At 38.9% G+C, this 25,110-nt stretch overlaps 1 protein-coding gene, 1 long non-coding RNA gene and 1 pseudogene across 2 annotated transcripts; 1 reads left to right on the forward strand and 2 right to left on the reverse strand.

Annotated features, from left to right (window-relative positions):
• LOC112184299 lies at window positions 1–9,998 on the forward strand (annotated as a pseudogene).
• Window positions 9,999–11,276: 1,278 nt separating this feature from the next.
• On the reverse strand, window positions 11,277–13,793 carry LOC112186304. The gene is made up of 3 exons (XR_002930734.2): window positions 13,640–13,793; window positions 12,925–13,000; window positions 11,277–11,327 (listed from the first exon to the last, which is right to left on the reverse strand). It is a non-coding gene; the product is annotated as an uncharacterized LOC112186304 (long non-coding RNA).
• A 3,874-nt stretch (window positions 13,794–17,667) lies between these two features.
• LOC112189615 (protein DJ-1 homolog B) lies at window positions 17,668–19,584 on the reverse strand. The gene is made up of 3 exons (XM_024328955.2): window positions 19,545–19,584; window positions 19,275–19,475; window positions 17,668–18,650 (listed from the first exon to the last, which is right to left on the reverse strand). Exons 1-3 carry the CDS (start codon window positions 19,569–19,571, stop codon window positions 18,468–18,470), a joined length of 411 nt encoding a protein of 136 aa, XP_024184723.1. The 5' UTR covers window positions 19,572–19,584; the 3' UTR covers window positions 17,668–18,467.
• Between the last annotated feature and the right edge of the window lie 5,526 nt (window positions 19,585–25,110).

Here is a 25,110-nt window from a genome sequence, read left to right on the forward strand (position 1 = left end):
ATGGAAAGCCATAGTAAACAGTTACATTTTCGGGGTGTTAGAGATGATCCATTTGTAGAGGATTTGGGGAGATGCAATTTCTTTGCGCCCAATGTGAGACGATTGAGTTCCCGATACCGACCGGAGGGGTATCGGCCTATCGGGAACCCTGCTCAAAGGTACTTTGCTGTTCTTTTGTGGCTAGACGAGTTTTGTGCTTCCGATATTTGTACCCGGGAGGTATATATATACCAACATACACAATTAAGAATTTAGGGTATAAGGTACCAATGACATGCAACAACTAAAATGAAAATAAATTTTATCACACAATTTTTCACGTGTACATAACCAAAAATATTTGTAATTATTACATAGTGACTCTTTTTCAGAGTAGGGAAACTGCTGGATTCTAGTTTCAACATCGGCTTGTCATCCCAAAAGGATCCCTATCGAATTACTTCAGATGGCATTCTAATTAGCAACTCGTCTTTGTACGAACCATGATATGAAGAATTTTATTTGTCGGCGTTGTCCTTGTCATCCAGTCAAGAACCTTAAGTTTATATTTTGTTTTCTCTTTTTCATATTTTGTGATCAACGATTGGAACCTCAGCACGATGAAGTGCCAACCCGAGTTGGCATTGAATACAATCGTGGACTATACAACAAGGGTGTTGTTTTCCCGATTATTGTCTCGCTCGGGTAAACAACATCAAAACCGCTTAGGTAGATATGGGCCGTACATATGTACAACCACATTTTGGGTCTATAAATGCTTACATGCATCCCGCTTAGGTAGAAAGGAAAGTAAAGAGCATTTACCGCTTAGGTAGATATGGGCGCACTGACACCATCTTGGGTCTATAAATGCTTACATGCCTTGGACCGCATGACAACAAGCCCATTGGTAATCTGGCCTAAGGGCAACTCCAACCATAGGGTTCAAAACTAGATTTTGTTGAATTATAAGACTTTTCATCTCCAACAATGCTTTTTAGGGGGAGTTGGTCCTAAAATTATAGGACTTGGGCTCATCCCAAGTCTCATATTTGAGACTTTTCCAAGACCAAGACTCGGATACTGTTCATGGGGCCCAGCAAATGGGTTATTATTTGCTTTTACTCAAATTGACCTTATTTAATCTGATGGCTCAGATTTGAGGAAAAAAAGTTATCAATGGCTCTTATTAAATCAAGGGCTATTATTTCTATTTTGTTCCAAAAAATTTAAAAAATTACCAGAAAATTGAGGGAAAAAATATATACCTATTGGAACAGTAAATTGCGGGAAATTCTATAAATATCAACCCATTCTTTTCTATTTCCTCACACCAAATATCCTCCATCTCCTTCACAATTGTTTACCTTATTTAACTATATTAACATACTTTTAATATAATATTCATCAACATTACACTCATATTATATTTAATCAAGAATAGTGAAAATAGCACCCATATAGCACCTCATTGTTGGAGATGAGAATTAAGTCATATATGAATAGTGCAACAAGGGGGTGCTAAAATGAGAATAGCACCCTCAAATAGAGCCTATGGTTGGAGTTGCCCTAATATACTTAAAATAGTATGACATATACCAGATAATTATAGTGACATATCCGAAATAGTATACTCAACATAGTATGACACATACCGGGTGCCTAAATTCACAATGGGCATCTTTTTTTTTTTCATTTTTGAAATACCAGATATGACATCCAAAATACGAGTATGAGAGTAGTGCATGTTGTGAATTTGTGATGTGCCTTTAGTTTGGCGCATGATTCGCAACTTAATGGAAGTCGTTTGTGATTTGTTCAAAAACAAAGGACTAACAGTGTTTTAGTAGTATGCAAGGAAAGAGCTAACAATATATACAGAGACTAGAGAGATAGAGAGTTAGAGACATTCTGTAACATTTGGAAAAGTAGAAAGAGCAAATCATACTTGTCTCTCATTCATTTAGGCACCGTTTTAGGCAAGAAAGGCTTTAGCTAGCTAGAACAATATATGGCTGTGGGTGCTTTTACCATAGAGGGTGGGGGGTAGGAGTTATGAAGGATCACCCTCTTTGTGGTCTTCACCTGCATAGGGTGGCGGCCTCAGGCAGTCTCCTCTTCGGATATGATATTGGTATCTCAGGAGGAGTGACTTCGATGGAGCTTTTGTTGAGCAAGTTCTTCCGATCTGTGGCAAAAAAGATAAAGAATGAGTCTGGTGATGGTAACAATATGTATTGCAAATTTGAGTGCCAGATCCTCACCTTGTTCACCTCTTCCCTCTACCTTGAAGCTTTGGTGGCTTTCTTCTTTGCTTCATTAGTAACTAGGAGATTCGTCGAAAAGTCTTCATGTTTGTGGCAGGCCTTGTTTTTCTCTTAGGTTCTGTTCTAAATGGTATTGCCAACAGCATTGTGCTACTAATTATTGGTCGTCACTTACTCGGTTTTGGTGTTGGATTTGCTAATCAAGTAGCATGCATATATGCATCATCTTTTTTATTTTTTTTTCTCTTATGAAGGCTTGTTCGGGACTCCATTAAAACTACAAAATCATGCTCTTTCTACAGTGTTTAAATGGTTTTTGAGTTTACTAAAAGTAAAAAGAAAAGAAAACTTTTCGAAGAAGCATATGATATGTAGATTCTTTTCTAGTTACCGCTTTCGATTGAATACGAAAGAAGTGTTTGGCTAATTGATTAAATATTTTATGTGCTTCTAATAGAATTGCTTTACCAAAAGAAAAAAAAGAAAAAAAGGCTTGAAGAAATAACCCCAATACATGCAATTATACTCCATATAAAATTATACATATAAATGCTAGGCTGCTAGCTAATTTGAAACCATACTTGGGATGAAGGCTGTTCTTGTTTATCTAGCAGAGATGGCACCAGCAAAGATTAAAGGGGAACTTAACATTGGCTTTGCCATAGTCGTCACGCTTGGTATTCTAGTGGCCAATTAATTAATCTTGTTAACTATAGCAATTCGAAGATCAAGGGCGGACATGCATGGGTGGAGAGTTTCTTTAGCTCTTGTAGCCATCCCGACACTGGTGATGAGCGTAGTAGCACTTTTTTTTTTACCTGACACTCCAAATTCAATTCTACAGAAAGGTTATCCTGAGAAGGCCAAAACAATGTTACAAAAAGGTTCGTGGCACAAAAAACGTAGACGATGAGTTCCAAGACCTTATTAATCCAAGTGATGCTGCTGCGAAGAAAGTGGAGAATCCATGGAGAAACTTAGCATAGCCCAAATATAGGCCTCAACTTGTTATTAGCTGTCTCATTCTTTTCTTCCAACAACTTACCGGCATCAATGTGATCATGTTTTATGCACCTGTTCTTTCAAGACTTTAGGTATGGGAGTTGATGCTTCCCTCATTTCTGCAGTCATCACTGGCACCGTTAATACCATCGCTACCTTGGTTTCAATCGCCACAGTTGATACGATTGGAAGAAGAGAACTGTTCCTCGAAGGTGGTGTGCAAATGATCATTTGTCAGATCGCTGTTGCCATCATGATTGCATTGAAGTTTGGCTTCCGTGGAGAAGGATCATTGGCAAAAGGCAAAGCCGATTTTCTCCTGTTCTTGATCTGTGCATACGTAGCGGGATTTGCATGGTCTTGGGGTCTGTTGGGGTGGTTGGTGCCTAGTGAGATATGTCCTCTGGAAATCCGATCAGCTGGACAGGCCATCAATGTCTCGGTTAACATGTTATTCACTTTTATTATTGGCCAAGGCTTCCTCACCATGCTCTGCAAAATGAAGTTTGTGTTTAAGGAAAAGAGATTCGAGAGAGAATTGTAGAGAGAATTGTCTAATTTTATTATTGAGAATAGGAGCCCTATATATAAGGATTACAAAGTACATGTTCTAATGTTACAAGGAATACTAATCCGAGTATGATTAGGAATTCTAGAACCTTCTTTCCTATTGCTATTCCTAGTTTGATAAGGCACACTAAGTTGATTTTCCTTCAACACTCCCCCTTGTGCCGCTCAAACTTGGTGGTGATGCTTCATGATCTGTTGCCTCGTTAAAAACCTTGCCAGATAACAAAAATCCTGTGGGACAAAAATAACCCTGGTCGAAGGACAAAAAGAGCACAACACATCCTTCACTTTTCGAGATTGAACATGTAGACATCATAACTCCCCTGATGTCGATATCTCCCCCTGATTACTACAATCATGGGAGTTCGGATAGCTTTCTCAATCCGATGCTCTTTACATGTTTCTCGAAGGTGGATTTAGGTAACGACTAAGTGAATAAGTCCGCTACATTATCCTCTTATCGGATTTGATTCACTTCAATCTTTAGAAGTGATTGTTGTTGCTGATTATAGAAGAACTTAGGCGATATATGTTTGGTGTTGTCGCTTTTGATGAAACCTAACTTCATTTGTTCAATACAAGCTCCATTATCCCCATAAATGCATGTAGGTTCATCCGTGGTAGACTTCAAACCACAACTTCCTTGAATATGTCTAATTACAGACCTTAGCCATATGCATTCACGCACAGCTTCATGTAGAGCAATAATCTCTACATGATTTGAGGAAGTAGCAACAAGGGTCTGCTTTGTAGACCTCCAAGATATCGCAGTGCTTCCCATGGTAAAGACATAACTTGTTTGGGAGCGACCTTTATGAGAGTCAGAGAGGTACCCTGCATCAGCAAAACCCATCAAAACATCATTGTCGTTTTGATGGAGGGGGATAGGGTGAGGCCGGCCACCCTTGGTGGTGGTGGCAGCGTTGGCGGCAATATGGCCGGCCACTTTGTCATGGTGGATAGTGGCTCCATTCCTAATGGGGTCCGATCCCATTCTTCCGTCATTCCTCTTCTCTCTGTAGGGATAAAATAGGCTCATATCAATCATACCTCTTAGGTATCGAAAGATTGTCTTTACACCAATCCAATGGCGGCTTGTTGACGCAGAGCTATGTCTAGCTAACAAGTTCACTGCGAATGGGATATTCGGTCTTGTGCATTGAGATAAGTACAATAATGCGCCTATTACACTTAAATAGGGCACTTCGGCCTCTAATGGTTCTTCGTCCTCATCCTTTGGACGAAACGGATCTTTTCCGGGCTCAAGACTACGGCCGATCATGGGAGTACTCATAGGCTTTGCTTTATCTTCATTAAAGCGCCTTAGGATTTTCTGAGTATATGCAGACTGATGGATCAAAATCTCATCACTACGGTGCTCGAGTTCTGAACAGAGACAAAACCGTGTTTTTCCAAAATCTTTCATCTCAAATTCTGATTTCAAATATGTAGCAGTTTCCTTTAACTCATCTAGAGTTCCAATTAGGTTCATGTCATCGACATAAACTGCTAGGATTGCAAATCCGGAACTTGTTCTTTTTATGAACACGCATGGACATATTTCGTTATTAATATATCCCTTCCCAATCAAGATCAAGTAGTCACTTAGACAGTTACACCACATCCGTCCGGATTGTTTTAATCCACATAGTGAGCGTTTTAATCTTATTGAAAACGCGCTCCGTCTTTTAGAGCCACTTGATTTGGGTAATTGAAGTCCATCTGGAACCTTCATATATATCTCTGAACCTAGATCCCCATAGAGATATGCTGTAACCACATTCATAAGCTGCATGTTAAGTTTTTCGGAAACTACCAAACTGACAAGGTAGTGGAACGTTATAACATCCATTACGGGATAATATGTCTCCTCGTAGTCGATTCCAGGGCGTTGTGAGAAACCCTGCACCACGAGGCGGGCTTTATATCTAATCACCTCATTTTTCTCATTACGCTTTCTAACAAAGACCCATTTATGACCAACATGTTTTACATCTGGGGGTGTCTGCGTTATAGGCCCAAATATCTGTCTCTTTGCTAGTGAATCTAATTCAGCTTGGATCGCATCTTTCCATTTAGGCCAATCCGCTCTTCGTTGACATTCTTCGACAGAGCGAGGTTCGATATCATCATATTCTATGATTCCTTTTGCAACATGATATGCAAATGCATCATCAATTGCCATAGAATTCCTATCCATCATCTCATGTACACTAGTGTAATTCATGGAGATCTTTCTATTATCTGGAATTGGTTCTGACATTGGAGCGTCCCCCAATGATGTCTCTTGGACATAACCATAATCCAGAATATTCTCATGAGATGAATCATTTACATCGATGATTAATGGATTATTTTATGCCAAACTCACTTTCTTTCTTGAGCGAGAATCCATCGAACCGATAGGCCTCCCGCGCTTCCTGGCAGGAGCCGTAGGCCTAGCCACAATGTCACCAAGGGTGGGGACGTTGGCGCCATACTCATGTACTCTTGAGGTGGCGTTATGTCCTTTAATTTTAGGGACATCAATCCTTGCAGGCACTTTTGCAGCAGGTATATGTGATCTCGTCACTTTAGCGATATCAGAAAACTCATCAGGCATCGATTCTGCTACGTTTTGAAGATCGAGAATTCTCCGCACTTCAAATTCGGACTGTGCGGTTCGGGGATCAAGATGAGACAGAGTGGGGACAGACCACGACAATTCCTGTCGTTCCTGTTGAACATTGATGTTCTTATCTCCCCCTAACGACGGGAAGACTGTCTCATCGAAGTGGCAATCCTCAAATCTAGCGGTAAAGTGATCGCTTGTCAAGGGTTCTAAATAGCGGACAATTGTTGGAGAATCATATCCAACGTAAATGCCTAATCGTCGTTAAGGACCCATTTTGGTGCGCTGTGGGGTGGCAATTGGCACATAAACTGCACACCCAAATATGCGTAAGTGTGAGACATTAGGCTCATACCCAGTCACCATCTGGGACGCAGAAAAGGGTTGAGTGGAAGTGGGCCTCAGACGAATAAGGACAGCTACAGGCAATATTGCATAGCCCTAAGCAGAAATAGGGAGATTGGTGCGCATTACCAATGCCCTAGCGACCATTTGTAATCGTTTAATGGTGGCTTCTGCGAGACCATTTTGGGTGTGAACATGAGGAACTGGATGTTCAACTTCTATCCCAATGGGCATGCAATAATCATCAACAGTTTTTGATGTAAACTCCCCAGCATTGTCTAACCTTATAGACTTCATAGGATGATCACGGTGGTGAGCCCTTAGCTTAATTATTTGGGCTAGGAGTTTAGCAAATGCAGCGTCCCTAGTGGACAATAGCATGATATGTGACCAGCGTGTCGATGCATCAACCAACACCATAAAATATCTAAATGGTCCGCATGGTGGTTGAATAGGTCCACAAATATCACCTTGGATTCGTTGTAAGAATGGTATATTTTCTTTAGTGTCCTTTGCATAGGATGGTCTCGATCCTAATTTTGCTAAAGAGCAGGCTTTGCAGAACGAATGATGGGCTTTAGAAACAACCAATGAGGCTTTTGGTTGAGCCACAAAGTCACAATTGACTTTAGAAGTAGAAATTGGAGTCAGGGGAGCAGTGGTGGCATCAAAGCCACCCTTGGCCAGCAGCGGGATGGTGGCGCCAGCTTGTGATGGCCGGACTTGAAGGGGAAAGGCGCCGTGAGGCTCAGGTGCTCCTCCTTGATCCAAATTTCGAGTTTTACTTCTTTTCGTTCTTAAAAATAGATGTCCGTGTGAAGTCTTTAATATACGGATCATCATATCACGACCAGGGTATCCCAAACGGTCATGCTAAAGCCTATATATGTCAGAATCCCATAAATCATCTCTCATGACATGGATGGATTCAATGACTCGAATAGTGGTTGCATACAACCCACTAGAGCGACACATAAGTTTCTCTAATACTAGTTTATGTCCGTAGTCATTAGAGGTGATGCAAAGGAACTCTTGTCCATTCTCACAATGTGTTTCCACTTGAAAACCATTGGCTCTTATATCTTTGAAGTAATAAAGTTCGAAACATATGTCCATGACATGAGATAAAATAAATCGAGACTTTATTAATAATAGCCAATGATTACATCAAAGTTTCGTGACCATAATCTAATCCAAAATAAAAATCAAATCGTAGACAAACCGTAGTCACTCTTTCAGTTTGGTAACTCTAATCAAATATGACCAGGGAAGTAAAGAGAGATGTCGGTGGAGCAAGGCTCTCTTAAGTACCACTAATCTCAATTACTTTTCTAGACATCATATTTAATTCGATGCGCCACATAAGATAGAATTAATACAAAATGTCATTCATTGACTAATGCATATTGCCATTACATAATTCTCGGAAAATAAAAGACTATTCTAGATAAAAATCTGCGGCATTTTGTCTACATCGCCAGATTTAAAGTCTTCTATAGCTCAATATCTTGATCATCATTGATCAGGTACTCCATAAAATACCATGAAGAGGATGCTCTCTTGATTGAGATGTATTGACACAATACATATGGTCCCTAGGACCAATGGCGTTGGAATAGTGTTACCATGGCCAAAAGTGGCGCCATGGATTCCAATCCTTATACCCTCAACGTCATGACCCCTATGGTCATGTTAGGGTTTTCTCAATCAATTGTTCTTTTGTGATTTTTCACAGTCATGCATCAATAATCAGAAGCGGAGAGCTTCCGAACAATATTTCGTAACTCATTCAGAGTTTAGAGAAGCGGATATTATTCCATCATGCTTCTAAGTTCGGAAAATCATGAACATCACTAAAATGTTTTACGAGGAGCAACCCCAAAGGTTCTTAGTGGTATCCTCATTGATGTACTCAAACTGGAGAGCCATCTCCATGTGTTGCTTCATCAGGGTAAATGCCCTGGAATTATCTATCTCAGTTTGAGGGCCTTGAGTGGTTCTTTTAGAACAAGACTCCTGGATTGTAGGCAATAAATCAAGGGCAATTAGGTGGAACTCAACAACATGAGCCCACAGGAAAATATCCGTGCCCGTAGAATCTAATGGAGTAAAATCGAGCTTGTTCAAGTCTGACATCCTGAAAAGGAAAGCAAGAACGTATTAGTTTCAGAGTCAATGCTTCCACGAAAACTAATATAAGATTTCTGAGCCTTAATGCTACCAAGAAATCGATTTCCAAGAATATTTGGATTAAACCGAAACAATGATGTTTGAATGGTCAAAATCGATGCTCACGAATGCTCTTAGTCCGTAGCTTACGAATGCTCTTAGTTCGTTAAATCGATGCTTATGGATGCTCTTAGTTCGAAGTCTTACGAACGCTCTTAGTTCGTTAATTGCGTGAATCCCCACGATTCCGCTTTCTCAAATAATCGAACCCACGTTATAAGAAAGGTGGGATGAAGAAGAAGAGAGGTTGCAAGTCCCCGAAGAAAAAGAAAGAGAAATTAAAATTTCAAAAGCGGGAACTTTAATTTAAAACTTACTTGTTGAAATTAGGAGCAGAATTTCTTCTGAACAGCTCTCACTTCGATTTATGTGCTGGTCCTCAAAATGACTCCAAAAGGGTTGAAATTCTGAGGTCGGATAGAAGACACAGAGACGAACAACTTTGATAAAGAAAATATTTTGATCTGAGGTTCCGAACTAGATGTTTCGAGGCTTGCAAGTAGACAGACTTGCGCAGGAAAGGAAAAAGGATGTAGTTGGTGTGCGTTGGTGCTGCAGGGGCAGCAGGGATACATGCGCAGGGGCGCGTAGGTGCTGCAGGGGCAGGCGCGCAGGTGAGGCTAGCGTGGGCTAGGAGCTGTGGTGATGAAGAATATTTTTGGGTTTTTGGTTAAAGCTCGTGCTGATAACGTGTTTAAGGAAAAGAGATTCGAGAGAAAATTGTAGAGAGAATTGTCTAATTTTATTATTGAGAATAGGAGCCCTATATATAGGGATTACAAAGTACATGTTCTAATGTTACAAGGAATACTAATCCGAGTATGATTAGGAATTCTACAACCTTCTCTCCTATTACTACTCCTAGTTTGATAAGGCACACTAAGTCGATTTGCCTTCAACAGTTTGTTCTCTTCTTCTTCTTTGCTAGCTTTGTGATTATTATGACCATTTTCGTTGCGCTTCTTATGCTTGAGACAAAGAATGTTCCCGGATGATGTTGTTATTGATGGCAGACATACCAAAACTATAGTTCAGTGAGATAAGTTTGATGTACATGTACGTACATTATTTGTTTTGTTGATGACAAGAAATGATCGAGTTTTATCAAATCTTTTCTTCGCAGTTGAAGACAAAGTAGAAAACCCCTTAAACCATCGTACTACTGCAACACTCGATCAAGTAATAAACCATGAATATTCATAACAGCAAGGATTAATAGTACTAAACCATCTCGAATGAGAGCGATTTTGGGTTCGTCATATTTAATTCTCCCTCTGTTCACGCACTTTAGGCTTACCATCGATGAGATTACTAGGCCTAGAAGAACTGGGAATGCCCAGAATAAGTAGTTTTTTTGCTTTTTCTGTTTTCAGTTTATTAGGCTTCTTTGTGACCAAAAAACAAAAACAAAAAACAAAAAAAGAAAGAAGAAGAAGAAAGAAAGAAAGAAGAAATAGTACTAAACCTTAATTCATCGAACATGCGTCATGCCTCAAAAGTCTACTGGTATCCCCACTTCACTCTGAGCAATTCTAACAATGCAGGGCATCCTATAAAGAAACCCAAGTTATGGACATATCATTTTTAATGCTACCAAAAAAGGTCCAGATTGACTTCCAACTCCACCTGCAAAGAGAACAAGATGCATGCTGTGCCACTCCCCTACATGCTAAACAAGTTCATCATTATTGAGCGAGACCTTGTTCAGCTCCTCTAAAAAGTAATTATAAGATTCGACCATCAATTTAAGGAACCTGATCAGTGGCTTGGACAGAAATATAGGTTTCAACCTCTAAGGTGGATGCTGCACTATATTGGGAATGCATGAGACATTAACCTTCATCATCATGAACTAAGATCACCACATGCACATGCACTGTACCTGGCTACAATACTACACATTGAATTTGAACATTTCACGTGGTGGAGGCTTCTACTGAGAAAGCGGGCGTTGTATCGAACAATAAAGTGCAGGAGATGCAATCATTTTGTCACACCCCGAATTTTGAATAAAGGAATTCAAATCCGAAACGCGAGAACAAACAATCATAAGAAGACTCTTAGAAAAATTTTCAAATAAATTAAGCAACTACACGAATTGAGCTCGCAATGTCAATACCGACTCGTTCTTTAGAATCACATATTACATTACAGATAGTTTACAAATCAAACTGAATGACAATTCAATAAGTAAACACACCTACCACAACTCAGTACACAGCGGAAGACTAAAACCAAAGCACCATACTACGTCCAAGCTACAGTAGCAACATCACCTCAGCTTCGACGACAATTAATCAATAATCTATCCTGCACAAAAACCCCTACACCATAGAAATAGTGCACCAGGAATGAACAAAACAAACCCGGTAAGCTTTTCAGCCCGTATGAGTAAACTCAATTAAAGTGACTCACGTCACTCATGCTTATAATTCCTCAATTCGTGAGACAATTAAAGCATTAACATTTAATTCCACAAAAACATGCTTTCACTATCTCAGTCTAACAAAATCAATAAGCAATCATCACAACACAAACGTCAAGTGCATAATAATCAATATCATGCTCAATCATTTCAACTCACTATCACCCACATACTTTGTCTCTCAAATCATTTTATCACTTTTCCCACAAACTTCAATCACACAATTAACTCCAAATATCTTAAACACTCTATGTCCCCACAATTTATCAGATCACCAATCATTTGCCTCAACAGCATGACCACAAAATCACACTCACTCCCCTCAACATAAAGCGTTTGCCAAAATCATGACATCTCAACTCATTTCACGATCGCTACGGATCACAACCCACAACCGTACACACAATAAGAATTAAACAAAATCAGTAATCCCTGCATAGAAACTTAGTTTAGGAGATCACATTAAACAAATAAACGAAATCATAGTACTTCCTGCATATAGTTTAGTTCAGGAGATTACATTAAAATTAAACAAAAGAAATCATAGTAATCCTTGCATATAATTTAGTTCAGGAGATTACATTAAAATCAAACAAAAGAAATCATAGTAATCCCTGCATAGAAACTTAGTTCAGGAGATTACATTAAAACGAACAAAAGAAATCATAAAGAGAATAGATAAAGAAATCAAACTATAGAAATGAAAAATGAAATAAATTAACTAACCAACAACTCACACGAAACATACTTTTACAAACATGTACTCAAGAGCACGATAACACAAAGTTATCCCCCAAGCAGTACAACGTACTCAAGAGCACGATAACACGAGGTTATCCCCCAAGCAGTACAACGGCGGACAGACTAAAGCTCTAACTGTTTCGTAACCTGTCACCTTGGCCGAGGTTCAGCCTTACGATAATACTTCCCTCAGTAACATGTACCCAAGAGCGCGATAACACAAAGTTATCCCCCAAGCCGCACAATGTACTCATATCATCACACAGATCCTCAAACATGCCATCACACAAGCACTCACACATATCATCACACATGCCACCACGCAGGCACTCACATAGATCATCACAAAATATTGCTTCCTCATCTCCCACAAGCTCAACAATATCAAAACCAATTCCAAATAATATGTTCTCATCTCCATGCCATTCTCAAAATCGAATTCCACATGCTTAATAATTTCCCAAATCAAATCATGAATCAATCAAGTCAATACTTCACCCAATGCCATATCATCCAATATATATATATATATATATTCCACGTAAATATATATATATATATATATATATATATACGTAGTCACCCACACATGAATGACTACTAATACCAATTATAGTTCACACGTAGTAAAAACCGAGAAATTCATTTTCTTATATACTTTAAATCTCATTTTCTTAAAATTCATTTTCAAACATAACAACTAAATGTAATTAAAGAAATTCCATTCGTAAATGAACCATGTGAGATTTACTCACCTCTAATCCCGCTGCGTCTTCTTAACAGCTCGAAATATGAATCACAAATCGTCTGCCAAATCAAACCGTCAAACACCTAATCAAATGTGACTTGAATTTAGCCAACAACTCATAACAAAAATAAACGATGATCTAATGGTCGGATCCTCACAGATCGCCCTTAGGATCATCCTACTAAATTATCACGAAGATCCAACGGTCGGATCTTCCTGAATCGCCTTTACTAACATCTCCACAAATTTATATGAAAATCCGACGGTCGGATTCTCATTAATCGCCTTCCAAATCACTATTTCACAATTATACGAAGATCCAACGGTCGGATCTTCGCCCGTGACCACAAAAAGTCATCAGGACAGTCATACGATCAACATAATAAAACTACAAGTCCATCAGACGGTCTGGTCTTCACAGTCACAAATCGAACGATCGAAATCGATCGAAATGTAAAAATTCATAACTTAATCATACGATCTCCAAAATTCACATGCTATATATCGTAATGATTGTATAAACATGTAGAACATAAAAATGGGCGGAAACTGCCCTTGGGACCCCCGGAGGTGGCCGGAAAAGGTCACCAAAATTAGAGGCAGAGCCACCGTCGACCACCGCCAACAGCTTCGGGGCCAGGCTACCCCTCTTCGTTTCATCGATCTGAGAAACTTTCATAACTAGCACGAAGTCAGAAAATGAGTGGAAGTGGTCGAATTACCTAAAACAGTCCGGTTTGGCCGGAATTTCTCCAGTTTTCCGATGAGGCTCCGTTCAATGTGAAATCGATCACTTCAGGTCCGGTCCTTCTTGGTGCTTGTTCAGAAAGTTGAGGCGAGTTCAACAAGCGAAGAACCTCGAGTTTTAATGGCCGGAGCTTGGAGAAATCGTAGCTGGTTCGTTTTCGGGCTCGGATCGGTTTCGAGCTCCACCGCTGCGTAGCCGCCTCGAGAAGGAAAACGGTGACCACCAGTCGACTCACAGGGAGGAGTCGATCTGGGCTTGGTTTCACCTCAAACGATGGTCGGAGATGTGAGAAAATGGCCGGAGAAGTTATGCTCTGTTTTCGGTTTCGGGGGAGAGCGGAGAGAGAGATTAGGGCCGGCTGCCAAAAATGGAAACTGACACTTTTGGAAAATTTCCAAAAATAGTTAGGTATTTATACCCGAAATGGAAACTTTTCCAAACACGATAACTTCTTCATACGAACTCTGATTCTTGTGTTCTGCATATGCCCGAACTCGTATCGATGAGCTCTACAACTTTTGTGAAGGAAGTTTCCTCAAATTCCGTACGTACAAAAAGTCGATTTCGCAACCCCCCCTAAACTATGCATTTCGAATAATTAATCGCCCGAAAATAATTTCACTCCACCCTTGAACTATGAAATCATCCCAAAAATCAACTTAATAAATTTTGGAAAATCATCATAAATTTAATAATGAATTTCCAGGGTATTACACATTTATATCTTGAATAGCAAACCAATAATAATTTTAGTATCTATCAAACAAATTATTTGGAAGACATTGATTACACAAACTAAAAGCACATGGATTCTCTCTTAATTAGACGTTTTCTGTGCTTTGGATAAATCAATTTTAATTTAAGATATATGAATCATTTTGCTGACACTCTTAAGTTTTAGTTTTAAATTACAAGTACAAGTACATTCATGCATAAAAGTTTGAAGTATAGAATCCATGCTCTCTTCTTGAAATTCACCTACAGGAACGGTTGCCGTTCCCTACCATTTTTGATCCGCATGTCGGGAAAAACCTGTATCATGACTATCATCTAGGATCAAGTGTCCTATAACAGCCCGCTTGCTATGCTTAACAGAGCCATCAGTAAATTATAAGGGGAGCAACTTTTGGACACTATCTTGAGACCAGTAGCTAGAGCCATATGCAGCAGCAACATAGATAACTATTGCTGGATGAGGCTGTATGCCTAAAAATCAATCATACATCGCATTCCATAACTGCGAACAAATTAGGTGAGTTTTAGCATACAATAAACTGAGCTTTTGCCATTGGATCATGTTGTCACTAGTCTTTGGATGGTAAAAAAGAGCAGATAACTTCCAAACATTCTAAGCAAAAGTAAAGGAAACCAAAAAATGTTTAACTAATTTTCTATCAATGAGCGGAAGGAGCAAATTGGATCAAGAATGGTGTTAGTTTGGATCCAAAAGTCCTCACTCTTTAAAAATATATCTATATAAATATATAAGATAAAATAGTAAAATTGTTAATAACTATCCCTGCATTTTTTTTTTTGGGGAGTGCATATGATTCTTCTTAATTATAAGAAATCTCTCATTCTTCTGAAAAAGAGGAATTGTCACTAACAATCCTCTGCAATCACGAGCTAAGTGCAGAGGAGCTACGGTATATTATCACTTACAGATAATTTGCTTGTTGTCCGACTACATACTGAAAAATATCTAGTACTTTCGGGAGCAACTTAAGTAATATCTTGCCCCTGGTGGGGAAGTACTCTTGACAAAAGAAAGATCCATTGGAAGACATGGAAGGCTCTTTGTAATCCTAAAGAGGAAGGAGGGTTAGGGTTTCGAAATTTATCTGAGTTCAATGCAGCCATGTTAGCAAAACAAGCATGGCGTGTGATTAATAATCCGCAGTCTTTGTGTGCACGGATATTTAAAGCTAAATATTTTCCACATGATTCTTTTTGGAATGTTGAACCTCATCCTTCTCCTTCATACTCTTGGAGAAGTATTTTTGGCACACACGAGTTATTAAGGAAAGGCACATACTGGCAGATTGGTTCCGGCACTAATGTGAAGATATGGACTGATTCTTGGATTCCAGGAGTGCTGAATTGTATGCCTCAAGAAGGAAACAGTGCAGCTAGTAATATTACTTGGGTGAGTGAGCTGATGAGTCAAACTGGTGTATGGAATGACATATTAATCCATGGCACTTTCCCAATGGTAGAAGCCGAAGCAATACTCTCAATCCCTTTGTCTACTAGGGATGTGCATGATAGAGTGACGTGGAGACTAGAGAAGAATGGTAAGTTTACAGTAAAAACTGCTTAACAATTTTCTTTTTCTACATCTTCTTCTCGAAGGCCATTTGATCTGTCTGTGGGTGTAATGTTTTGGAAGAAATTGTGGAGGGTGGATATACCTAACTCGGCCAAGGTACACATTTGGAGAGTGTGTCATGATATTTTACCTTCAAGGGAGAGACTAGTTTTGAAAAGGGTTGAGTTAGAAACAGTGATCTGTCCTTTGTGTTCTATGGCAGTGGAATCTACTCTTCATATTTGTCGGGACTGTTCCTTCACGAGGCAGCTGCTGCAATCCAACGCTGTGGTGTTTCAGGTTTGCTACAATCCCCATTTTGCTAACCATAATATGTTGGAGTGGTTGTGTGCTTGTACAAGTGAACTTTCTTTGAAAAGTTTGGGTGAGTTAGTGTATTTGCTATGGGGTGTCTGGAAAGAACGAAACTGTCGAGTTTGGGATGGTAAAATTAGTCAGGTTAATGATGTTTTGATCAAGACGGTTTCTAGGCTACAGGATTTCAGGTTTCATGCCTTGAAACCAAGTGGAGTGAGAACTAGGGATATGAGGGTGACTCGTTGGTCAGCACCTCCAATTGGTTGGTTCAAGATTAATGTTGATGGTTCCTATCACCATGTCACTAAGAAAGGAAGTGGGGGCTTTGTTGTAAGGGATTGGCAAGGCACTATGCATGCTGGTGGTGGTAAGCCACTGTTTGGCATGCTTTCTCCAGAGCATGCTGAGGTAGAGGCCTGCAAGCAGGCTGTGAACTTTGCAGTAGAGCAAGCTTTCCTGCCTGCTATTGTCGAAACTGACTCACTGTTAGTGCAGCAGCAGTTGGTTAATCAGGATGGAGCTAATATGGCAATCTTGGGACGTATATATGAAGATTTGGGTGTATTGTTGGATGCTAACCCAAATCTACGAGTTGTTCACACCAAAAGGGATGCAAATAGGGTCGCTCATCTTATGGTAGCATCTTGTATCTCAATTCCAAATGAGGTTTTTTATCTTTCTGCACCTTCTTTTTTACAGACTGCATTAGCAGCAGAAACTTGTAATCTGTAAGTTTTCTACATCTCAATAACAGCTGACCTCCTTTCTCTCAAGAAAAAAAAGTAATATCTTGCCCCTCCCAGGTAGAACTCATGTGCATTATGCCAAATATTCTGATAAGTATGATAACTTTTGTGACAATATATATGTATACGTAAGTATAACTCAAATTTATTCAGTCTAGTATAACTCAAATTTGCTTTTCTGTCAGGATTTCTATATTTGAACCGGAGTTTTACAAAGTTACATGGTTCAGTAAAATGTATATGTTTAGGGTAATTCTCGTTTTGGGTTTCTCGATAGCTTCTTTCACAAATGATAATTAAGACCTTTTCTCATCTGTTCATATGCAACTAGGTCCTGTGTTATGATAGATTGGCTTGTTGTCTGCTAATTATGTTCTATCCCTGAACAACTTAAGCATCCTGCATGTTAGGATATAGCTCAAGTTTATTCGGTCCGGCTTTCTTTGTTTTGGAGTTCTATGTTTAGTAAAAAATTTACAAGTATTTTATGGAAATCTTCCACAACCTAACTGGTTTTGGGGTTTCCTTGGTTTATGCGAACAACATTTAAAATGTTACTACAGTAAAACTGATTTTTTACGACACACAATGTGCGCCGTAAAAGACAACTTTACAGCACAAAGAGACTTCCAGTTGAACTAACTTGAAGACAACTTTTAACAGCAGCACGGCAGCAAAAGGCTTGTTCTAACTCCCCATGACCATACATAGGATAAAGAAAAGCTCCATTGGCATCTGGAATCTTGAGAATAAGAAACAATATATAACTTATGAGGGTACACTGATTCTTATCCAAAAATATTATATTAAATAGCTTAACTATTGAGTCAACAGAGATATTCAATCATTTGGTTCAACTGTCTACTACATCGTAGAAGACAATGTCTCTATTCTGAAACACTTCTAATTTCAATCAATTGACAGCATTCCAACTATATCTACTTCCTTTGTTTCCCATTCTACATAAGTGCACTTAGTTTCCATAATCATAGCCATCAAACAATGAACAATTTCTTCAGAGATAACATTTATTACCATCTATACTATTAGGTACTTCCTTACCAGATCAAGCATCAGTCCAATATGACTACAAAGAATCTCAAACATCATAGAACAACTGTGAAAAAACAGAAAGAACAAAACTATTACTACAAACATTGACAGAAAGGGATCGTATATATCATGAAACAGTAGCCCACCATCATTCACATGCATAAAGCAGTATAATTTCAAAAGATCAGAAGGTGGCAATCAAGAAAAAGATAACTATTACTACAAACATTGCAAAATTATTGCCAGAGGTATGGTTACGAGAAATTTTAAATATTAATCAAACTTTGCCCATAATCAGAGGCTCATGGTTATGATGAGATCATGTTGCAAAATTACACAACTAGTTCGCAGAAAAAGAATAAAGACTATCCTTGCAGTTATACTACTGTAAATGTGAGTTTTATGAGGATCAGGATGAGAAGATAATATGTTATCTTCTCATTTGCGATGGCTGGATTACATACCATATACACACAACCATTGCACAGATGAAAAAGAGTCTCGAGTATATGTTCATAGCTTTCACTATTCTTAAGATTGGTAGTACCTGGCATCCCTCCCTATAGCATGAAAAGCCAAAAGTCAAGTTCAATTACAATAAGCAACCAATAACGCACAGTTGAGAAACTTCTAAGATAGAACGATGCAAGTACAGATAGATAAAAGGCTTCCTCCATTCTTATACTTTATAGATTATATCAAACTATATGCATAGTTCTATCAAAAGACATGGGCTCATCTGAGAAAAATAACGATAAAGAAACAGTTGGTTGCTTAAGAATGATACAAATCAATTTCCTCAGACAGTTCCATACAAGGTATCCAATCGATGCCTTGAATTTCCCCGATGGCAGCTTTCCATTTAGTTGATTATTAACTTTTAACCACAAGCAGACTACGAACCAAATGACCCTTGTCACTCATTTGGATGACATGAACAACCACAAGCCTAAATTCAACAAAGCTAAATACAGCTGCTTCAAATAAGCATACTTCTCCAGTAACAACTTCAACAATTCCTACTATTCTCTTGGTTTAATTGTTAATTTTCGCTTTCGTCTTTCTTTTTTATCAAGTGTTTAAGCAATCAAACAAAAGCTGCCAAATTAAAAGTTGTAATACACACATAAGAACACATACATTCATCGATTCAGGACACATATATAGAGGGACTGAGTACTCACAGGTAGAGTAATGAGATCGAAGGAGCTCTGGCCACAGTGCGAAACCAAAGCATCAGCGATGATCTTAACCCCATGACAAGCCTCAACCCTCAGTTGCTTCTCCACAGAAGCCACAGTGACATCAGCTCCGGCTCGGCGCAGAACATCGACGGCGATCACCGCGTCCACCGGCTCCTTGCCATTCGCAATCGGAACCAGAACCTGAAAAAATTCAGAGTCACTCTCACTCTCACAAAACACAAAACCACAGACGAGCAGTAGTGCTATTACCTTCTTGGCGGGAGAAGCAGAAGCCATGGCGGTGGAGGAGAGAGAGTGAAGGAATGGTTTTGGTAGTGAGAGAAGGGCGAAGGATTGTTGTAGGGGTTATATGGAGCTTGAATCGGACCCCGATCTTTCACGGACGGAGAGAGGTTTCAGAGAGAACAGAGGTCGCCGGAAAAAGAGAGGCGGTGAGGGAGTGAACGGTGAACCACCACTGAGTCGGCGAGTCGGAGTCCATGGACACTCTGAGATGAAATCAATTAGATCTCGGAAGAAGGAAGATTGAAATCAGAGAATTTCTTGTTTCAATCGCAACAAAAGAAAAAAAAAATTATATTTTATAACTCATTCTCGAAAAGAGTAGTGCTAGAGACACCAAATATTTATACCAAATTCATATACCGAATAATGTGGGGCAGGTGCGGACTCATTAAAGAAATTGCTAACATAGACTATCTCTATTAATTTTTTCTTTATCAAAAAATTAAAAATCAAGAAAACCTAAAACCATTGCAAAGTCCCATAAATGGCCGCCATCCTGATCGAGAGGAGATCATCTACCATCAGACGTAGATCTAGTTGATTGGGTGAGGATTTTTTCTCCATTTTCAATGTTTCACTCATTTCACTCACCTTATTCACCTGTCTTGCATGATATTTTTGGAGGACCTTTTTCTTCCAATAAGACTATTGGGGCCTATTAATCAACATTTCTTGGGTACCTCCAGACTCTAGATGACAAAGCAACAAGGATCTTCCATCAACAAATATGGTCAGGCCAATAGCCAATAAGTCACAATTAACTGCAGACATAACACGATCCCCAATTGTTGGCACTGAATATAGCCCAATCTCCAATTGATTTTTTAATTCAAATTTTTAAATTTCAAATGTCTCGAGAAAATCATGAAAAGAGAGGGAGTAAAAGAAGGAGAAATGAACTTTGGTAAGTTTGGATGGATTTTAATTAATTCATTAATTCATCTGACAACAAAGGCAAAAGTTCTAGCACTTTTTCATGCTCCGGTTAGGAAGGGTGAAGCAAGAGTGGATGCAAGAACAACGAAGCATGAGTGGATGCTCAAATGTATAAGGAAGAAGATAATTAATGGTCTAGGTTTAATCTTATCTTGTTTTTTTTTTTTTTTTTTTTTTTTTTTTTTTTTTTTAAGGAGAAGCATAAAATTGTATTATTTCCATATCATCACCATCTTAGAACCAAAATTGATGACATAGCAGGTGCCACATCATTTGGTAATCAGTTTTGGTATAATTTTTTGGGATCTCAAGCATTTTCCTCTCGGAAAAATAAGTCGTAAAAAATTAATAAAATCACTCATTTATGACATACATATTTGCACGCTATTAAAAGATAACTAAATTTAATGCATGCTGTGAATGACCCAAATAAAGATACACCGTTGGCACACATGAGATGTGCGCTGTAAATGAGAGTCTTTTTACGGCACAATTTAAATGTGCGTTGTAAAATACCAATTTTACTATAGTGTGTGTTTAATATTGTCTAAAATTGTGAGGGGTCAAAGAATAGGTTGGAATAGAGTTGAGTGTTAGGACATGTTGGGACTCAGATACATAACATTCATGATAGAAACTAATTGCTGGTAGCCTTTGTGAACTTTTATACAGATGAGATGCACTAAAAGAAGGAAAAAAAAAGTTTTGTCTTTTCCCGGTGAAACTAGACCAACACATATATTACATGTAGAAAAGCAAGTAAATGCAAGCTAGCTAGTTAGTAATCTGCAACGTTAACCAAACTAAGAAGATTAGGGACACTCTATGGCCGTTTTTTTTTTTTTTTAGAATAAGAAACCTTTATTGATAATTAAAATTACATAACATGGGAATGACCGGTGGTGGACAAGAACACCCCACTCTCCTTCTTAAAACCTAAACCAGTTACGGGTCCGTCATCCAGAATGACCTCCTTGAGCCGAAAGAGCCCAACCCCTAACCACCTATATCGCCCAACCCCTCAGGCTATAGAGAATCCCGAGAATCTCGATACCATACCACCTCATAGACAACCATCATAAAAACCAACGCCCTCTTCCACACCGTGTCCCAATGATACCAGACCACGTGCAAGGATCGTTTGTCAGCACATTGACCATAAGATAAAACCGAAACTAAACCAACTCGTCCCCAGGAATGACACCATATCCATGGCACCTCAATTTGACTCAACCCTAGCTCAAAAGAGTAGGGACATACTAATGACCAGAAAAGACTAACCAAAAGCCTAACCAAAAATAAAACTCTAAACAAGACCGACCCAAAGCTAGTACAATCAAATTCCCTCTCTCCAATTTCCCGGCCGGCAGACCACCTCCACAAATCGTGATGATAACGTGTTTAAGGAAAATATGATTTGTAGAGAGATTGATGAGAGAATTGTGTGTGTTCTATTATTGATAATAGGAGTCCTTTATATAGGGATTTACAAAATACATAATCTTATCATACAAGGAAATAGAATCCGAATATAATTAGGAAATCTAGAACCTTCTCTCCTATTACAACTCTAGAAGTAAACCCTAGTTTGAAGAGGCACGCTCAATGTTGATATCCTTCAACACTCCCCCTTGTGCCGCTCAAACTTGCCAACACAAAATAAAATAAATAAATAAAATGCAGATTGGCCCTTGGGCATCTGTTAATTTCTAGGAAGCAGAGACCACTTATTTAATCAACTCACACCAACTCTTCGCTTCTTGCATCAAACTATATTCCTTCTTGACGATACTTCCTTGGCCAACATTCAATATAAAAGACACCTTGTAGCAATTTTTCCAAACCCTCAAGCATTGCATAATAAAATAGAGACCCACTTATTTAATCAACTCACACCAACTCTTCGGCTACCTCCAATAGAAGGTTCAAAGTCCATATTTTAGACCATGGTTGAGCAAAAACCATCTCCAATCATGGATTAGGTCTATTACAAAAATGCTCCATGGAGGTCTAAAGTCCATTTCTTGGTCTAAATATAGACCACCAAAGTTGGCCCACTTCAAGCTTCAAGTTGCATGATTGCATAATTAATCCAAAATTTTTTTTGAATAAATTTGATTTTATGAAATCTTTAATTTTATGAAATAAATTTGACATAGTTTATTATAATTATTATTATTATTTATTAGTGGTATGATACATCAACTAAATATAATTATGAAGTATAATACAAAATGAGCCGTTACAATAATACTTTACTGCATTTATTCATTACAATAATTGAAAGAAAAAAAATAGCGGTAAAAACGAAGACAATGCAAAAAGACAGATTCAAACATGACAATAAATTGTCAATTATTACAACCACAAATATATAAACTGAAGGGTTTTTTACTTCAACAGTGTCTGAACTCTTCGAGGACTTTTGAAATGATACCTGAACTTTCAAAGTTATCAATGTGATACCTGGACTCATTTTTTCGTATCAACGTCGTACCTGCGATCGATTTCCGTCACAGAACCGTTAACTATGACCACGTGCCCAACACGTGAGGCACAAAATAAGGGTAAAAGACTAATTTACCCTCAAAAGTATATACTTCAACAGTGTCTGAACTCTTCGAGGACTTTTGAAATGATACCTGAACTTTCAAAGTTATCAATGTGATACCTAAACTAATTTTTTCATAACAACGTCGTACCTGCGATCGATTTTCGTCACAGAACCGTTAACTATGACCACGTGCCCAGCACGTGAGGCACAAAAAAAGGGTAAAAATGACCTTTCCCAATTCCTTTAGTTCTTCACTTGTCCCGTCGTACCTTCTGTTCTTCTTCTCCATTTCTATTTCCTTTTTCATCTACAAAATGCAATCAGATGGGATGATGACATTTCCTAGCAAATTGCAAAACCCAAAGCAAAACTTGAATCCAATTCTCTAATGAAAGGACACCGCCGGGGACTCCATCTCGTCGGAGTTCTCCAAGCACAACTTGCTCGACAGCTTTGCTTCTCTGAATTTATTGCAGGCCGAAGCGGTGTAGACGGTTTCACGACTCTTGGCCTCCATATCTGAGACTTGGAATTTACCTGAGATTTCAGACAGAGGGATCAGAGAGAGAGAGAGAGAATATGGCCAGCGGCAATCCAGACCTTCTTGTGCAGCTTGCCGGAAAAATGACGAAGGCGGGCCACGCCATCGTGGCACTCGGCTTCCTCACTGCAACTAATATCACAGCATAAGTTCATGAATTTCAAAAATAGTCTGTGTCATTGTAATTGAATCAAAATCTGCAAAAGTGAAGGAGACTGAGAGTCCCTCTCTTTCTCTCTCTGCAACTCGCTTTCTCTCTCTCAACAGCGGCGAAAAGGCGAAGGATGGTGATGATGGGAGAAAATCCAAAACTGATTTTTCCGTGACTGCGTGTCTGTGTATAACTATATCTATATGTATATGATTTATCGAACAATGGGCCAAGGATCATTTCACTGATTCCAGCTTCTAGTCAATTTGTCCAAAAAAGAACCGGTCTTTGGTTATTTGCTGCTGTAATATAAGTACTTAGTGGGAGCATGAGACGAGGTACTTCAGAGAGGCAATCGATGGCGGAGGTGGATGACGGGGCTAGCGGATGGGCTGCGCGTGGGGCTTCAGGCAATGACGGGGCATTGAGTGGCGAGGAGCTTGAATTTTTGCAAGGTAGCCATATCGATCTAGCTGAGTTCAATGTGATTGTAGTCAGGTAGTGCTTGGAAAGGGTTGGGTGGTTGAGAGAGAATGTGAGATCTGATTTGCGACCATAGCTTCCAATCGGAGGGGACAAATTAGAGGGAAGAAGATGTCGAAAAAGAAAAACAAGAAAGAAAAAAAGAAAGAAAGAAAGCAAAAAACAAAAAACAAAAAAAACAATACTTTTGAGGGTAAATTAGTCTTTTAACCTCATTAAGTGCCTCACGTGCTGGACACGTGGTCATAGCTAACTGTTCTGTGACGAAAATTGACCGCAGGTACGACATTGATACGAAAAAAATGAGTCCAGGTATCACATTGATAACTTTGAAAGTTCAGGTATCATTTCAAAAGTCCTCAAAGAGTTCAGACACTGTTGAAGTAAAAAACCCGCTGAAGAACTAAAGGAAGTGGGAAATGTCATTTTTACCCTTATTTTGTGCTTCACGTGTTGGGCAGTGGTCATTGTTAACGGTTCTATGACGGAAATCGATCGCAGGTACGACGTTGATACGAAAAAATGAGTTCAGGTATCACATTGATAACTTTGAAAGTTCAGGTATCATTTCAAAAGTCCTCGAAGAGTTCAGACACTGTTGAAGTAAAAAACCCTAAACTGAAAACAAGCCACATCCATATCACCGGGGTCTTCTTTGTCCTCGTCTTGACCAAACATGTTTGATAAGGTCCTGTTGCAAATCATTGTTTGCGTAACTTGAGCGAATCATCCTATAACGAAGCATGTATTCCTCCATTGAGATTTGGCCACTTATAATTTTGAAGTATACAAATTAAAAATAATAAAATATATTAAAGACTATAATTTAGACCTTGAACGATTGGAGTTGGAAAAATTATAGACC

Source organism: Rosa chinensis, chromosome 2 (assembly GCF_002994745.2).
Source record: "Rosa chinensis cultivar Old Blush chromosome 2, RchiOBHm-V2, whole genome shotgun sequence".
Classification (NCBI taxonomy): domain Eukaryota; kingdom Viridiplantae; phylum Streptophyta; class Magnoliopsida; order Rosales; family Rosaceae; genus Rosa; species Rosa chinensis.

Coding starts and splice junctions, on each gene's coding strand:
- LOC112189615 (XM_024328955.2), bottom strand. CDS start 19,571: ATGGCTTCTGCTTCTCCCGCCAAGAAG. Junction 19,476..19,544: donor CTGCTTCTCCCGCCAAGAAG/GTAATAGCACTA, acceptor GAATTTTTTCAG/GTTCTGGTTCCGATTGCGAA. Junction 18,651..19,274: donor TCGATCTCATTACTCTACCT/GTGAGTACTCAG, acceptor TTCATGCTATAG/GGAGGGATGCCAGGTACTAC.